This window comes from Amblyomma americanum, chromosome 9 (assembly GCF_052857255.1).
Source record: "Amblyomma americanum isolate KBUSLIRL-KWMA chromosome 9, ASM5285725v1, whole genome shotgun sequence".
NCBI lineage: Eukaryota > Metazoa > Arthropoda > Arachnida > Ixodida > Ixodidae > Amblyomma > Amblyomma americanum.
In genome coordinates, this window is record NC_135505.1 from 104554448 (window position 1) to 104573110 (window position 18663).

The window sequence follows — 18663 nt, forward strand, 5'->3', positions numbered from 1 at the left end:
ATCAGTCTTTCACACCCCAAACTGCGAGCATTTGTTTTCCCATGCTTCGTCATTAACCGCTCACTTTCTCAGCCATTTCAGGTCCTCTGAGAGCATTGACAGCTCTGAGGCGCTCATTGTTCCGACGTATAAATTACTTTGAGAGGAACTGTAAAAAAATTCAATGTCCTGCTTGGACAGTGAGGTTCATGGTTTCTCTTGCGTTAGTTGTAGACAATCACAGAGACACTGTTTTGTAAGCGGAGGCTGCAAATGACCATGATGCCCTGCGACGGACAGTTCGCAAGCAAGTCGCCGCCGAATGCAGGGAAGTGGGGCGTGTTAGCGTGGCATGCATGAACCAGTTGCTGCATGGCTTACCTCGCCGTTAACGATTTCGATGTCGAGCCCCTCTTCCTCCAGGTTCTCTTGGAAGATGCGCCTGTAGCGTTCGTGGGTCGGGTTGCCGTGGTCCTCGTATGCGAGCACGATGTCGATGCGCCGCAGTCCGTCTTCGAAGAACAGCGTGCGCTGATCGTCGGGTAGCAACGGGACGTCCTCCGGCTGGCCTTCGACGACGGGCTGTATGCGGAACGTCCGCCGGGGTGACGACGTCCCAGAAAATAATGTCAGTGGAGGAAAACTCTTACAGTTGTTCCATTCATAGGCTAAGTCACGGCAACACTGTGTTCAAACGTTTAAATGGAATTCTAAGATATCTATGCACAACAGGGACCGGAAAGATCACAGCAATTGCACGCGCTTTTTTTCAGTCTGTGTCACGCTAACATTTTGGTATGCAAACGCTATTGTAAAGCAGGAAGCTTTCTTTTCGGAGGCAGTCCGAACAAAACGCTGAAATAAATGAAACTGACCGTGGGCACATATCAGGCGCGTCGTCCTAAGAAATGCGCAAGTTTTCTTGAGACACCGACGAAGACAAGTTTCTGAGGCGAAACCTTTGCACAAAGCTGAGGCACCATCACTTTTGTTTCTTTTCAGTTCTTCGGAGCTTGGTACTGATACTGTAATCTTTAGCAAAAGAAGACACTCAATAATAAGAAAAGCGCTCTTAGGCACTTTAATATCTGAGAAATGAAGTGAAATCTGTTTTGCCTGTGGAAAGGTAAAGCCATGGGTCAGTATTTTCAACAAATACCGCTCGCTGTCAGGGTAGCTGTTGAGAGTTCAAGGTGCCTTATTTGGGACACTACTTTTAAGTACACCACAAAAATTAACATGATGGTGCTGTGCATTCAGGAGAATGCTACCTATTAAAAGAGCTCCATATACGGTCATAGTGTTATGTTGGTTCTTGTCTTTTACCACAACAGCTGAACCAGGAGTGTTGAAAATGGTCAGCCAGCGCAGTGCTACCAAAACCTCACACTGTGTAAGCGGAACAGTATGAGGATGTTATTTTTTCTGAAGTTGTAGGTGTGTGCGCTCAGGTAGGGGGGGGGGGGGGTATTCAGCACATCTCCAGAATGAGATGAAGTGGCTTGCCCCACCTGTCCAGTGTCGCCTCCCGAGATGATGCTCATTTCCTTGACGCTGGCCTCCTCAGCGAACCTGGTTGACGGCCTGCGCAGCAACTTAAAAATGCAGAGAAGCGAACTGGTAAAGTCAAACCTTAAATTAGGCGCTATGTGCGCCATGAAAGAGTCTTTAAGAAACTGGCATGACAAGCCATTCGCGCGTTTCAAGCGCACTGTTTTGTCGAGTCGCTGTAACACGACCGGAGGGGGGACGCTCGGCCAGGAAAACGAGGATGACATTGCTAGACCCACCCATACTACCATACTAATCTTCGAGCTGTTTGGCGTGGACTAGGTTCAAGCGCACTGGATTGCACTCCTCTTTGTTAATTATAGAGGAACTACACTCGCAGTGCTGGTACAAAGTATTTCCAGGATAGTTATCTACCTTGTCCGCTTTCTTGGGTGGTTTCGCAGGAGGCTTTTTCGCTGGTGCTTTCTTGAGCGTCTCCTGTGATGTGTCGAAAAGAAGGCGCCATGCGTTCAATTTAGTTCACCGTTCATTACTTTCAACTCATAAAAAAGGCCCTGTACCGCATGCAAAGTGAAAGAAAAGCACAGAAAAAGAACTCGAGGAATTGTTCCTCTTGCGCACAGAGAATGAAACACAAGAAATTGGCAAAGAATAACGCTGCGTTCTTAGACGTTTTTCGACATGCAAGATGCGTGTGCAATCTTTGTAAAAAAGTTTAGAGCCCAGGGGTTTGTTTTAAGCCGTGTAGTGGGGATCCTGTAGCATTCATAGAAATCCTAACCATTAGAGTGGGAAGGACCAAAAATCTTGCCATCATTAGGAGATATTGAAACTAAGGAAGCATTACAAGTCACATGGTGTGGCTTCGAACCAAAGCCCCTGGGCTCTGAATTTCAGACAGAATGTGTACCTCAGCCTACCACGAGCGCCACTGTCCACCTCTTGTCACTTTGTACTTAGCCCGCAGTATGTGGCACAACGTTACAGGCAGTGAACTGCCTCTGCTGCTTTAGGAGAGCAGGGACCAAAAGGACATGGTGCATGTTCGGATGTAACGAAACCAGACATTTCAAATATTGGCTATATCGAACACAGATATTATTCCACTTCAAATCATTTGAAATTGCATAGGGAAGTGGCGCAGTATATCAAACGACAATTTCGCCAGTCGTTCGATGTATCGAACTACGCGCCGGCACTCTGCAGTTGGCTCTTTTGCCTCTGCTGGCAACACTGGCGGTGTGAAATCGCGCGACGAATTGAACGTGGCGTTAGCTTGCGGGTGGCCTTCGGTCTCGTGTACTTATTTTCCACGCCACATCGCTGTAATTCGGTGCAGCCAACCTATCTAACCAAAGCATAATAGCGGCCCTTGCCTGATGTGGTTTGCTCGCTTCTTTGCCGAATCGCAGCGGAAAACAGCTCGACTTTAATTATAATGAGCGATTATAAACGCGATAATGCTGAGGATCTCGTGTCGCAGGAAATCCGCTGTCGGCGTCGTTGAACATGAGAGATAAATTCACGAAAAATCCCCAAAGAGGCAATCTAGGATGTAGGTGCGCCCCGCAGCTCACGTAACTTTGTGGCGTCATCACAACCTGCCCACCAGATTGCAAGCAAACTGCTCGTGATAGGTTACTCGGAAAGACTAATTTGGGTCACGCAAGGCACACTGGGGCCGAACCTGCCTTCGCAGTGCAGTGGCACAACGTTTAGCCGCTGCACTACTGCGCCAGGAGTGGTATGAGGAGTCTCAGGGATCAATGAATGCCTAGTAGCGAATTACCAATTCTGTATATATAAGCATTAACCCATGACATCTATCGAGTCATAGCCTTAAGGCGGCGCTTATGTGTCCCCTCCATTTTTTTTCTATTTATAGCGTGTGCTGGTGACTGCGTAATCATTCTGTGACAGGCAGTGGCTAGTTTGAAAGAACCAGCCGCAACGGCTTCGGTGTGAAAACGGGTTTGAGTCTACCAACGCTTAGCGAGCGGTGAGCTATCAGCACTTCGGAGGGTGGCACGTCACTGCTGGAAGCGCGTAACTGTAGAGTGGGCGCAATGTATTATTGCTGCTAGATAACAGAAAGGATTACTTTCTCGCATTTTTTGTATACTGAGTTACCGATATATCAAAGTGTGTCGCCACCGTTTCTAGTTCCATATATCCGACTCGTCTCAGTTGTTCTTTATTGATAATTGCCCAAGATTAATTAACAAATTATCAGAGTAAACTTTCCTCAGCCAGGTAAATAGTTTGCAACGAAATTACTCCTCACACTTCGTTTCGGCTCCGTTTTCAAACACTGAACCGTTAAAGCTCAGCTCTAGTGACAGGAGTTCAAATGAAAAACGCGAAATCGGAGCTCGTACCGTAGCCTGCGCCATGTGCCGGAATGATTGATGAATGAACAGCAGCCATATACCACCATTTATGCATGCGTTACGTGTCCTGAATTGAACTGTGGCGTCATGAGCACCGTTCAGCGGTCGTACCAAAACCGAAGCAACTTTAAAAGAAAACACAATTATGTAAATGGTTCCGGTGAGTCATTGACAGTAATGCGGTGGACACCATTCCGAGAAACAAGCCACAGGAAACTTGATTTCCTATAGTCCTCTAAGTTTTCAAGAAAAGAAAAGCTGGGAATAAGGGGGATTAAATTTTTCGTATTGAGCAATATGCAATGTCACACTACGTGTCACGGTAATTCCTAGCGTCTGCAGAGCTCAGGAGCGGATAATAGTGGACGTTATTATCCGGATGCATCGTTCATACTCAGAGACCTCCAGTCAGAAGAAAGTTCCCCTGAGACAAGTTTTGGTGGTCACCCGTGCACGCACCGAATGAGTGCAGCAACTCACTTTGCTTGAGGCAGCGTTAGAAGCCTTGCCGCGTGCCTTCTTTCCTTCGGACTTCTTCGTCTGCGATAGATGCTTCTGGGCTGGTTTCTGAAAGGTGGCAACAAAAACATGTGCTAGGAGGAAATTATATACGTGCATGTTTGTAAGAACCCTTTTGGAAATTTAAGGTTGTTGCGAACGCGGATAAATGTTATTGAAAGCAATGTTATTGGAGTAACAGCCAGAACAGTTCTAGTAGACGTAGCAGCGGTAGTAGGAGCAATAGCATCAGCAGTAGTCGTAGTAGTAGTAGTGATAGCGATGATAATGGTAGTTTGGGCAGCGGTGGTAGTAGCACAAGTAGTGGATATGATGATGCTAGTAGTCGCAGAATGGTTAATGGTAGTGGTAACAGCTGTTTAATAGCGCTATAGCTATAGTGGTAATGACAGTGGTAGCATTGGTGCCAGCAGTGGTGGGAGCAGGAGTAAGCGTAGTAGCATTATTGGTAGCATTTGTAACTAAATAATATTATTCAAGCTATTATTTGTTACACAATCTTTATACACATGTGAGGCCTGCATGAAAGTAATACGTGCAGTATTACTTCCTCGCACCTGTGATAATGTGGCTCAACTCTTTTCATATTGTTACTTAAAAAGTGTAAGCTGTATTCTTTTAGTTGATTTTTGCACAACTCGGGCAAATTATTTGCGAAATTAATGGATATGGCTGGTGTCATATTTAGGCTCTTGTAGCTGAACAGGCTTCTCTAGTTGCTGTGCCGGCGCCTGTAGTATAGAATGTCATGATGTTACCGCACAGATAAGATGCTGCACCTTGAGCTCTGCATTTAAGTTTTAGACAGTGTAAGCGCTGTACCCTCGACGATATTGGTTGGCTCTTAATTAGATGCACAAAAATTACGCACCCTAACTAACGGCGAACTGTTCAGTTAAACCACGTTCAAATCCCGCATACCAACAGTAAATAGTGTTTAGCATGCGGAATGCAATGATCGCGGATCGGCAGTGGATGAGAACGAAATACGCGGACTCGTACCTTGCGTTGGGTGTCCTCTTCGTGTTCCTCGTCCTCAAGAACTGCTGTTTTCGAAGGGTGTTTTATGCCGCTTTTGACGCCCTTTTGTCCTTTCTTTGCAGAACCCGCCGTGCCTTGTTTGGCTTTGGATTTCCCTTTCGCCTTGGCTTTCTCTGACCTCGTCTCGTGGTATCCTTCGGGCTTGTCTTCCGTAGGCAGCAGATGGTCTTGATCGTTCTCATCGGCCGCTACCTCCGGTTCATCCGGCTGCGGTTCGTTCTGGTCCTGCTCATCGTGAACCACTTTTTCCTTGCCTTGTTTATCTTTGCTTCCCTGTGCTTTCTTTCCTTTCTTCAGTGTGCTTCCATCAACTTTGTCCTTGCTGGACTTGGGAGGATCACTTTTGCCTTTGTCTGCATTTTTCTTGACTGGCTTGTCTTGGCTCTTATTCGTCGCTTTCTCTGATGGTTTTTTCTTGCTTGTCTTTTTGTGGACAGACGGTGGCCCCTGGAATAGGTTCCGTCTAAATAAATCCTCTGTTTTTGCATGAGATAATCGTATGCAAACATATCTGAATAATCCCCCAACGTGCAATTGTGGACGTTACGTTCAGGATACATTTTACTTGCCCATTCTGGATAGAAATTATTGCAAAAGGCGCGCTTTGTGAGATACTGCTTTCTAGTGTGTTGTTGCGTCTGCGTAGCGCTACCACACAGACGCTAGCATAAGCACGAACCACTTAAAAATTATACGCAAAACGGGTGTGCGATCTCATTCTAACCGGCCATGAACTCCACAATCCGACGTTGTGGTATGCTGGTCTGGATGCTCTATCCACCAGATACCGCACCTGTTTAATTCTTCATCAGTGCCCGTCACATTACATTAATAGGAGAAGAATGCTCACTTTACTTCAGGAGAACTGTCTACCGCCTCTTAAACATGAACCCTGACCACAGGGTGCCGACATGCAGAGAGCCCAAGACCGCATGATGGCTTGGTTAGAACTGTCATGCCTTACCTAAAAAGATTTCTATAAAGCGCGTACGATGGTAGCATGCCACACGGTCGAATTCGCATGGAAACTTTTGCAGAAGTTTGCACGTATGGGAAAGGTTAGACATGCGAAACTCATGTTTACACTGACGCTTGAATACCTGGTGCCACATTGGACACAGTAGCCATGGTCGTGGCCAGAGGAACCGCAAGACACAAAAAAATTAGGTGCTGGAAGCAGCGTAATAGAAGCATGCCAGTTATTTAAGTTCTCTCTTTTGTGTCCTTCCGTCCCTGTTTGCTTTGTCGAAAACGAAATTAGGAAATTGTATTGCTACGGGTAAAGCGCTTCGCGACTGACGTTATCACTAGCGCTGGTGTTCCGTATCTCGTCATTTCTGTGTCCAAGTCATTTCACCTTATTGCTCTGTGCGGAACATGTCCAACTTTCTCGGACCAAAATTTAGAAAACTGGAAAATTGTAACATACACTTATGAAAATATTGAAGGTAATGGTCCATTCTTCTGGTGTGTAAAAAATCTTTATTTAAAGTGTTTCGATCGACCGTATCGAGCAGTTAAGAGCTGCCATAAAAAAAAAAAACAATGGAGAACGCTTTTGAGGATAGGAAAAACGTTAATAGCAACAAAAAATAATGCATGACTTCCGTAGGGTGGTCGGTGGACATATTAATTATTAAACTTAAATCTTGCATTGTACCAAAAATTGTGCTCGTAAACTGGCTCCTGCTCAAAAGTGCTTTTATCCAGAATTATTGAGTACGAAAACGTAGGCGAAAAGACAGATTCCAACTAACTCGTTTCGATAAATGAGAAATAAATAGCACGGCTCTTCCTAATGCTTTTTAATGGCTTGCATTTCTTTCGTAAGATGTCAAATGGTCGTAAATCCAAAGCAATTTCTTGTTTCGTGCGAACATTAGAAGGGCATCAGCCACATGTACCTCTGCTAAAGGGAAACGCCGTGATATGTGCCCTACAATTAAGTTGCTCCTGCAATCAAACAGAGTTGAACAACCGTTTTAAGGCGATAAACTAACTAAAGTCACATTGAAAAATTTCTTACCTTATCAAGCTCTGCATCAGGCTCGTTGGGCTGAGCGGGGTCATCACCCAGGTCAGTGTTCACGTCCTTAGCAGGTTTCTCTGTAAGCAAAGAATGTACAGTTTTTTTTTTTAACTTGCCAAAATGTTCCAGAAAATTATCCTGTTTTTTTAGTTAGTCGAAGGCAGCATAAGGCTTGCGAGGTTGTACCATCGCTTTCATCAACTTATAAGCTAAACAGTAAAGCAGCGCAGGAGGTAGTAGTTGTACATGGCATGAATGTTATTAAACGATGTTTGTGATGAGAAAAATGACTTCATTGGCTGTGACAGCACAATGTGACTTATGAAAGCGTGTGGTATAGTCATACGACCGACAATAAGCGTACGAATCACGGACAAATATTGCGGGCACACAGCTTTGCATGAATCAAACCGCTGAGCGCCTTCAACATCGTGTGTGAGCGGCCATTGCGGCTGGAGCATCGATATGGTTTTACGGAACACTAATGAGTGGTTGATGAGGATGATGGCGGTTTAATATTCTTCACGTCCATAGAACAGAACACGAACTACAACGCATCAGCTAGAAGACAGTGCGTCATCGGGTGCAATCTATTTAGGCATGGGCCCCGGCACAACAAGCATGCCTACCATGCAATAAAAAAATCATAAATACTGGGATATTGCAGTGGTCCACCAGGCGTCCAGAGCACAACTGAGAGGAGATATATATCGCTACAAGAAAAGCGCAAGGAAGAAGAGCAGACAATGTTTTTCGGGAAGTATTTCAGTCTCTCGTTTATGGGCTTCTTTATGTTTGACGTCCCAAAGCGACTCAGGTATGACGGACGCCGTAATGGAGGGCTTCAGATAAGTTTCGGCCACCTGGGGTTCTTTAACGATCACTGACATCGCACAGGCACGGGCCTCCAGAATTTCGCCTCCATCGAAATTCGACCGCCGTGGCCGGGATCAAACCTGCGCGTTTCGGGCCAGCAGCCGAGTGCCATAACCACTGAGCCTTTGCGGCGGCTCGTGCAGCAGTTCATTTTTCAACAATTCAAACGACCAAAGGCCCTCTGTAGAGCATCTCTTGACCATAACCTTCCTTCCGGCTGTGACAAGCGCTATTAATGTCCGTTTATGGATGCGCATAATTTAGCAAAATGACTCTTAGTCGCTTGGCTGCCATGTTCGCCAAGGTAATTCGTATGCGAAAAGCAGCACCTACCGCGAAGAATCTTTGAGCTCACTGCTGCAAATCTTGGCTGGACTCGTGCCGTCCTCAAGTCTCGGTTTACGATGCACCGGACGGCGACGAAGGTGTTCGTCAAGCTCCGGCTGCTGAGGAGAAGTTCCCTGGGTCCGATGCAGGCCCACGGCACCATGCTAGCTGGGATGGGGCGTAGGCGCAAATCCAGGATGGCTTGAGAGCTTGACGTGGGTCGAAGGCAAAGGCACGGCTGTAGCGGGGTCGTCTACTCGTCCAACAGCTTCGAGAGGTTCCACGCCGAGAACACTGGCAACTTCGGTCTCGTTGGACGGCGCCAAGAACCGCAGGACCCCAAGATTAGGGGCTGGTCGCTAACTTTCCCGACTCCCTTGTGATGTCTTCGCAGAACGGCGAATGTTGAGATGCGAGGTTGGGATGCGAGGCTAGCGTTCCAATCACGGTTTTCTTCTTCGTCAATGTCTCGCGGTGATCTTCTTCTTCTTCTTCACCCCAGGTATATGGCATATACCCACGCGGGGGGATTGGCCAAGGTGTAGTTGAATAAACAAAGAAGTTTCCATGGAAGATGACGACAAAATTGTAGCACCAATCGTGAATTTTGAAAAATCAATGAATAAAAACAACAGAACAATATTTACAGTTAAATAACAGACAGCATTTTGGTGAAAAAAGAAGAGCTCGTAGAACTTTAAAAGAATTAGCACATCAACCTACCAGTTGCCATTATGTAATCGTGGAGAAACTCACAAATACAACCCAATGCAAATTCCTTGGCGTTCGCACCAAACGATAATAATACTGGCAAAGATAAAGGAAGCCCTAACCTGGAGAGAGGGACCTCCAGGTAAATCTTTCTCTGAAGTGTGAACTTTGGGCAGTAGAAGAGAAAATGGTCCAAAGATTCAACTTTCCCACATGCGTCACATAGGTTCGTCGGTGTCAGCCCACACCTGCATAGATATAAATTCAAACTTGGAAACCTGCACCGCAACCGCGTCATTGTTACCTCATACAGCCTGGATTTACACGAACGGACGTTCCAATTATATGCTAAGTGCTGATAGTCAGTGGTATTTAGTAAGGTATCTCGTAACCTGGCTGATATATGTAGGAACCGCTGAAACCTGGAAATCGCCATCAGGCTGAAATTCGGGACGGGATGTGTCACTGACCCGTCAAGAGCCGACCTTGCTAAGTAATCAGCCACCTCATTTGAATGAATACCTGCATGGCCAGGGACCCACACAAAATGGACCACCTTCAAAGTGCATGGGACAAAAAATCGCAGGATACGGCTCAAAAAATCTTCTTGTGAAGTGTCAAGGGAGACTAACACTGACAAACAGTCAGCGAGAATAATAACATGAGACACATGGCATGGAATTTTGTGAAGGGCCATTCCAAGAGCCAAAAATTCCGCAAAGAATATAGGAATATAATCTGGGATGCGGACGGAATAGCTCCATGCCAAATCCTGCGAAAAGATGCCAACTGCAGCTTTTTGGCAGCTGACGGAGGCATCGGTAGCAAGCACCGTATGATGGGGGTATTTCTCTATGTGATCCGAGAGAATACCTTTTAAAATGTTTGCTGGCATGTGTTTCGCATGAGATGGGAAGATGTGGTCGAAATCGAATTCCACTGCTGCCAGCGTGTCATCAACCCACTGCAAAGAACTGAGATCAACACCAATCGGTGTTAAAAGGTTCTGCGTTAACATAATTTTTGGCATTTGATACCGTGGCCAATGATGAGAAAAGAATAAGGCCGGCTGAGACACAAAAATAGGAGTACTGACATCAGTCACTGGGTCCATCGACCTGAGGAAAGTTCGCACCGTGAGTATTTGAAAACGGGAAGTTAGATCATGGATACGGGCTTCCAGATAAAGCAGGGCGTTTGAAACTGATTTTGGGAGACCAAGGCAGAGGCGGAGAGCGCGCCTTTCCAGTAAGATTAAGGGTTGAATCTTGTAGCTTGCGCTACCAGAGAACACAATGCAACCAAATTCAAGTATAGGTCTTACGTAGGCTTTGTATAGTAACAATAACGTGTCGCGGCGCATCCCAAACTTTTTATTGGCGATTCTTGTCAGCCGGCCTAGAGCGCGTTCTCCTTTAAAAGCAATGTTCTTTATATGAAGGCTCCAATCTAATGCTGGGTGATAAGTAACACCCAGATATTTTACGGATTCCACTTGTGGAATCTGGAGAGAGTGATGGACTAATGAAATGTGCAAAGGCCTGTCTGGGGGAAATACCAAAACTCCGCATTTGTCTACATTCAGGGATAAATTAATACCCTGCAACCATACTCCAAGAGCATCCAAATATCCCTGCAGAATGTGGTAAAGGGAGTGGATATCCCTGGCCGAGGCGAAAAAAGCTATGTCATCTGCATACACAAAAACTGTTATGTCAGGACGAATGGGGATGCCACTGACCAAAATATTAAAAAGCAGAGGGGATAGCACCGATCCTTGCGGCACACCTCTTGATTGATAATATGTATTTGAACATAGGGTTCCCTCGGCGCAGTAAAAGAATCTGTCCTTCATAAATTCAGATATCCACGCATAAATGTAGGTTGGAGGATGTAACTGAGCAAGTCTGTTAAGTAAAATAGTATGCTCTACACTGTCATAGGCCTTTGCTACATCAAGAGTGACCAAAGCTGAAACTCCTCTTCTGCGTAGCGAGGGCCGGATTCTGCTCTCTAGATCCACATGCGCGGACCATATAGAGCATCCACGACGAAAGCCAATCTGGGCTGAGCTGAGACCGTTGATGTCATGAACATGTTTTGTGAGGCGACTGTGCACTATTCTTTCTATTAATTTGACTAAATTTGAAGCCAGCGCAATTGGCCGAATATTATCTAAGACGTATCCTTTTCCTACATCTTTCATTAATAAAATAATTTTCGCCATCTTCCAAATGCTTGGAATCCATGCATTTTCCAGAGAAGCATTGACCATATCTAAGAGGGCGCTTGTAAACTCCTGGGCTAAAATTTTAATCATACCAACAGTGACACCATCTGGTCCAAGAGCTGCAGGATGCAACATTGCCAGGACTGAGAGGAGCTCTGATGCGTCAACCTCGGTATAATCTGAAGCGGGCGAAATTGTGCACAAAGGGACGTTGCTCTGCGTCTGGAAGCGTAACGCCAATCCCTGAGCAATACACTCCAGGCTCTCCTGAGCCTTTTGTGGTGATAACACTGTTGAACTAGTGAGAAGAGGGACGACAAAACTCTTGTTACGTTCCATGAATCTATACAGGGCTTTGCGATGACGAGGATTTGAAAGATATGTGTTTAAATTTTGGTTGTACTCCTCCTTGGCTTTTGCAAGTGTTCTTTTGAAAGATGCAGAGAAGAATTTGTAATTTAACCAATTAGCCGGACTCTGGTTGCAGGACAGCCTCTTCCAGGCCGCTTTTCTGCGACGATAGGCCTTCTCACATTCTACTGTCCACCAAGGAGACGGCTGTTTAGTAGAGGCTGCTGCGGGCACAGCGAATATTGAGAGGTCTATTGCATTTTGCAAAAATGAAACCGTCTGCTGAGCTCTGTCATCCCGGCTTGTATTAACTAAAGAGGCAAGTGAGGCGGACATCAGATTTTTATAATTTTTGTGGTTGACAAATTATGGGTTACACAACCAGCTTTAAGAGGAGATAACCGGATAGTGAAAGTTATAGGAAAGTGATCACTTGAAGTACCCGAATCCTCTGTCGACCAATCAGTCATATCTAGCCTACCTGCTGATAACGTTAAGTCAATGGCTGAGCGAGCAACCCCTCGCATAAAGGTTATTTCTCTAGAACGGCAGCAGCGTACAGCATTTGCAGACAGCCACGACCAGAGAAGCTGGCCGCAGGAATCAGTACGACTTCCCCAGTCACTATGGTGAGAATTAAAATCTCCTGCGATGACTGCACTGTTTGTGCCAGTCACCAAGCTGTCTAAACAGTCTGTCCTGTGTACACCAAAAGGAAAATAGACATTAGCAATTGTAATATCACCACAATGCGGAAATGAAATTTTGATCGCTAAAAGCTCACAGTCAGGGAGAACAATTTTCCTAGAGATAGATGCCTGATGACATAAATTTTTAGATAGCATGGTTACCAAGCCACCTCCCCTGCCAACATTTCGATCTGACCGGAAAACTCCAAAGTTTCTCATTTAAAATGACTTATACGGTGATAACCACGTTTCTTGTAAAAGTACAATATCAGGCTTATGCGTGTGAATAATTATGTCTAGATCTGGAAGAGAAGAGAAGACGGAACGGCAATTCCATTGTAATACTTTGATACCTGCCATGATTATTGACCATTTGAAGAGGCCGAAACCGCCTCTTTAAGGATATCAACATGGGGATGAAGTTTGGGTGGTCCCTTTTTAGCTTTCATCTGTGGAGAACTAGAATTAGATGGTGATGAGGAAGCACGGCGCTTCTGCGTAGGGCACGACATTTCGACATCTGTTGTGCAGATGTCACTGCGACATTCACTGCTAGGAACAGAGATGTTAGGTGGGACCTGGGGAGCATCAGAAGGTGATGTAGAGCGGCTAGCACTAGCTGCAGAAGCTGAAACAGATGCAGACGTTGCTGCCAGGACGGGTGTTGATGGTGACGCAGACTGAACTGCAACAAACTGCGCCAACGCCTCAGAGAAAGTGTTTAGCATTCGCTCAACCACATTATTAAGAGCTTTTTCGACTGTGGTCACAATTGAGGCAGTCAAGTTGGACTCAATGTCCCTAACAGAAGCGCGCACACGACTAGCATATGAATCTTTTTTTCCTGTTAAGAACAGCGTAAGCATCTGCTCTTGAGCACCGCTTCTCTTTGATAATGTCCAACAATCTACGCTCTTCACTACGTTTTGCGCAGTTGGCATCATCAGCTGAGTATTGCTGCAGAGGCAGCAATGAGGCTGCTCTGAGGTGCAGTGTTAGCAGAATGACCTTTTCCACATAAACGGCAGCGGGTCTCCGACTTGCATGCTTTGCCACTATGCCCGAACCGCCAACAGTTGGTGCATTGAAGAGGGCGGGGTTCTAGAGGGTCCACACGGTATACAATCGGCCAGATTTTTAGTTCAGCAGGGCAGGAAGAGCCAGCAAAAGTTGTTATTACAGACTCAGTAGCAACACGCGAGCCGTTTACCTCTCTACTGCAGCGGTAGACTGAAAGGACCCCAACGCCTGCATCCTGAAATTCCTGTAGAATTTCTTGCGGGGATAATGCTGGGTCGACACCTCTTACGATACCCTTGACACATGCAAGCTGTTCGGGAATGAATGCTTTCACCGGCAGCGAGCTGAAATTTTTGCACTTAAGCAAGTCTGCAACACAAGCGATGTCCGAGGACTTGCACACAATTCCTCGATGGCCAAATAGACGCACCTCAGAGATCTGCAGGTATTGGGCAGTCAATGATCTTAGCTCCTGTTGAATTAGTTTGGGGGTTTTCATTTTGATCACACCCTCACCGATTGGAACGATAGCCACGGGAACCGCATCAATGCCATTTTTGTGAAAGGACTCAAGTGGCAGGCTTTGGGCTGGCAAGCTGGCAAACCAAGCTGCCGATCCTCCACCTGGGAAGGTCAACGACATCTCTCAGCAAAACGCACTCTCAGGTTCACATGAACTGCGTCTTAAACTACGCCTTGGCCAAAACCGCCCAACGTAGAACGAGTTCATCAAGGATGAACAAGCCGGAACCACCAGAAGAAGCAGAAAACAGCAGCGGCCAGCAAGAAGAAGAAAAAGTTGCGGTGATCTTCTTGTTCTTCTTCTTCGCCACCTCTATCCAGTCAACAAAATGTTGGTGTGGATAGTGATAGAGGAAGTAGTAAAGGGAAGAAACTTTTATGCTAGAAAGGGACCGCATAGAGAACCAGCCGGAGCTGCAGGAGCTATAGAAATATACAAAATGCGACTTCTTTCAATCCGGAATAAAATTAATTAAATATCACAAGGCAAGGAAGCACAACTAACAGAAAGCAATAGCGGAATTCTCCTCGCTGGGCGGTCTAGAGCGATTTCCGTTTTAGTCACTTTCGACTTTGCTAAAGTGTATAACATTATATAACATTGTACATTGTACGCGCCGACAAAAGGCTTTTGGTTTCTCGCCTCATATGCGGTCGCAATCCGGCCTATAGTGTTTACTGTATCCAGGAGGAGCACGACGAGGAAAAACATGTCAATCAAGAAAAAGTTGCTTCAGCTTATCGGTAGGGTCCTTATTCCAGGTCTCCACTGGCTTGAGCTCCCCTGTGGACCTGTTGGATGGGGGCCCGCTGGTCCTTCAAATTATAGCTGGTTAGAAGCGGCTCCCGTCGTTCAAAAAATGTGCTTTGGCTCTGTAGATTGTCTAGGAATTAGACAGGAAGAGAATTCTTTTCTTTTGAAGATGGCCTATCTTTTCGCAGATACAGGAATCTGGAGGTCTTGCTCATGGTTATGACCTTTCCTTACATCTGTTCAAGACTTTTCTGTCTTTGATTCCAGAGTGGGATATTTCCACATCTATGTTTGCAGTCAACACCTTTCTTTTCATCATTACCAGATATGCATTGCCTGTAGTACTTTTTGCGATGTTAGTTTTCCGAACTCGAGATCTTTCTTGATTGCATTCCTTCCTCAACAAATGTCGCCGAGTATTCGAGTGTTCTTTTTCGTGTTCATCCAGTGTACAATCTCCCTCGTACAGCCAGGAGCCTGTCCATCACGTTGAGTCGTTGAAATGCTTTGAAGTTTTTTATGCTGTTGCTATGAACTGGGAACCGCATATTGCTCACATCGTGCTTAAAGGAGAGGTGCATTTTAGAAGCGCAAAGACAGGCCTTGCTGCGCTATGCCTTGGTTTGCCTTGTTTTGCGGCGAATAATCTTTTCGACCACGAGGCTAAGGTTATGCCGTCAGAAACCAGTCTTCAACAGCTGACGTTGTTGCCTTAGTAACAGTAACAATGCCATTTTGTCGCATTCATAAACTGTCTTATTTTTATCTCCAGATATATTTTTCCGGTTACATTGTCTTTGCTACGAAAAACTGTAGTCCCTCATCGTTCAGTGGCTTCTCTGGCAGCTGCTGGTATATATGTGTTGCTTTGTCCATCCAAATGATCGTTGATCTCAGTTTATCTTGTTTTTTGACAACATATTCCCCCAACCATGTACAAAACTTGGCTACCCATGTGCCAATATTATGCCAACTTTGGCCACCATCTATCTCACAGGACCACATAGAACAATACCCATCGCAAGCATGATTGAATTTGATGGTGCACAATTTGGGGAAAATGATGACGTAGGCATGTATTCCTCCAAATCTTACTGGGCTTACGCTATTCGGCTGGCTGATTACATCCTAATTTTCATCCCAGAATCGGTGGTCATGATTGTGACTGTCAGAAAGTTATGTATTCCGCAATGTAGCGTCATTATTCTGTGTAACGCATTTCAGTTTTTGTCTTGGATGTTCCGCAACCGGAAAAATTCGAATTTTTCCTCTTGTGCCTTGCCATGTTCGTTAAGTGCAGACTTATGTTCATCCCGGGCCTCAGCGGTATTGACATAAGACATAAGACTTTCTGGCATGGTCATCCTTGAGCGGGCCTATTTTGCGCTCGCCTATTTTCTCTTCTGGACGGCTGCCTTTTCAGGAAGTCTGTTTCTATGTCTTTCCAAGACTATAGCTATCACAGTATGACTTCCGGAATTTAAAGTTTCAGTGGATTCGTCAATGTGAGTCGACTGTCCAGACATCCAAGTAGCCTACTTCATCTAAATTTCGACCATCATCCTTTAGGGGCCGTTCCTTCTGCAATGAACCACAAACAATGGAGCCTTTCCTCCAGTCGCCGATTCGCCTCCCAACTGAAATATTTAATTTAAAATCCTTTAAAAAAATTGAGGCTGCCTCTGCCTACAATTTACTCTAGTTTGCAGTACAATGCTGGGCTTCAGCCACGGGACAGTTCGCTAAACTGTCCACAAGCTCATTTCATTCACCACCTGTGTTTGGAGCTGCGTTTGAAACAACCACCTGCCGTGGCAGTGGCGCATCGCTTAACCCCTGCACCAAGGAAGACAGTAGCGACAGTTGAAGCGCAAGTTGAAGATTAGTGATGCTCACAAGGCGTGATCTAAGGCTTTCGAGAAGGCCGTTCTTGTGGGGAATATTCTTCTGAAGGTATTTATTGTTTTTTAGATAATTTAAATCAGGAGCGCAGTTTACGGGCATAGAGTGCAATAATTAGCAGAGAGTGAGTTCGTAGTACCATATATACAACCTCAGACACATGCTTAGATTCACTGAAGTGATTACGTTGCCATCCGGACGTATGAAGATATCATTATACGAATAGTCAAGATGCCTTCCTGGGTATACCTTCGAAGTGAGCATATTTCCCGGTAGATATCAAATACTCCGCCATTCCTGGCAACAAATTTCAAATCTTCCCTTATTCAATCAGTGCGTTCCTGGCAGTGAAAATGTACCGGCAAAAAAGAACTTCAGTTAAGGCAGCATAATTGTTGCGTTATTCGAAGAATGAAATAACTTATGAGAGCTATAATGAGACTGACTTCCTATTAGAAAAAGGAAATGTTCAGCATGTTTGACCAAATTTCATCAAACCCCAGTGCTCTTTTAAAAAATTAATTTGTCTAACTCACACACCCTGCAAATACAAAAAAAATCAGTTTCATACTTTAGTCAAATCAGATTCTTACTCGTTATGACTACATTTCAGCCCCTATCTGACTTAATAATTCCCACTAAGAAGGTTCCATGCGCAAGTACTGGCTGACAACGCACTCAAGTGTTCAGCTTTCGACTGCATCACAGCTCTTGTTTCTAATTATCTGGAAGGGTTATGTGGTAGCACACGTTAAAACGACTGACATGCATCGTCCATTGTCATCAAGATCACACGACTTGAACATGAAACGAGAGTGGATATCTTTCTATCGCGTACCCTCTGATCGCATTGTACCAGCTCATAGCAATACCCACACTGCTGGTCATTGCTGCATCAGTGAAACACACTAATGAGCCCCAAGCTTCCAGCCTTCAGGATGCCTCGAATGTCTGCTCACGATCACAGCAGTCAAAATTATGTTCTGAACATTGCTCTCGGCGCACATATCCATTACTGTTGGTGCACAGTTCCTTCTCGTGATCATGTCCCTAGGTGGACTTCCTTACACGCAACATAATTGTTCGCGATCCGAACGCCACCCAGAGACACTGAAAACTGAATTACTCGGTGAAGCTCAGAGGCAGCATAGATAAACAAGAACTTTCACTTACTTGCAGGCATGCTTGATTTTTGCCAGCTTTATCAACTTGCTCTGGAATACAGTTTTCTCCTTGGTCGCAGGCTTGCCGTGAAGTGTCTGTTTCCGATTGTCCTAGTTCACGAACGTCACAATGACTCTCCTAATGTCATCGCGGTTTGCCAGTTCTAGTGACATCAGGAGCGCACAGCTGATCTCACTCCTCTTCAGTTCTTTGCCGATCTACTGACCAGTGCGCATCCCAGCAGACGCGTTGCAGCCACAGACTAGCGCTGCCACCTGAACTACGTTGCGTACACCTTGTTTTCTAGCCGGTAAAGTTGCCCTTTACGCACCCAGCACCGTCGCCTCAGGTCGTTGACACTTCTTTTTCTCTAGCACGCCAAAACCCAGCCTATCTTCTTTTTCCTCGGTCGCTTAACTGTTCCCAGAGGGAGCGACTGATGAGAAGAGCTGCCATTATGTGTATTTCAAAAGCCACTCGAGCCAAAGTTTTTTTGAAAAAGACTTATTGCAAATCGTCAGGGGCATGCCCCGATTTCCTCTGGACAATAAAGTTTTTCTCTCTCTCTCTCTTCTCACGAGGAATCCAGCATGTTTGCCGGAGCTTCGCTATCTTCGTGGTTTGAAACTGGGCGCACAACGACGACG

The 18663-nt window shown here is 45.5% G+C and overlaps 1 protein-coding gene across 4 annotated transcripts in view; it reads right to left on the reverse strand.

Moving 5' to 3' along the window:
• The window catches only part of LOC144103938 (anoctamin-4-like), a 58786-nt gene extending 40287 nt beyond the window's left edge, over nt 1–18499 (reverse strand). For 3 of the 4 annotated variants that reach the window (XM_077636657.1, XM_077636659.1, XM_077636656.1), the window contains exons 1-7: nt 8680–9162; nt 7468–7547; nt 5403–5888; nt 4362–4448; nt 1906–1968; nt 1491–1574; nt 361–561 (exon numbers count right to left, since the gene is read on the reverse strand). In XM_077636657.1, the coding sequence (XP_077492783.1) occupies nt 361–561; nt 1491–1574; nt 1906–1968; nt 4362–4448; nt 5403–5888; nt 7468–7547; nt 8680–8836 (1158 nt within the window). In that variant the 5' untranslated portion in view covers nt 8837–9162. Of the gene's footprint in view, nt 1–360; nt 562–1490; nt 1575–1905; nt 1969–4361; nt 4449–5402; nt 5889–7467; nt 7548–8679; nt 9163–18025 lie in introns of those variants that run through there. The other variant, XM_077636658.1, reaches the window with a different exon arrangement.
• Between the last annotated feature and the right edge of the window lie 164 nt (nt 18500–18663).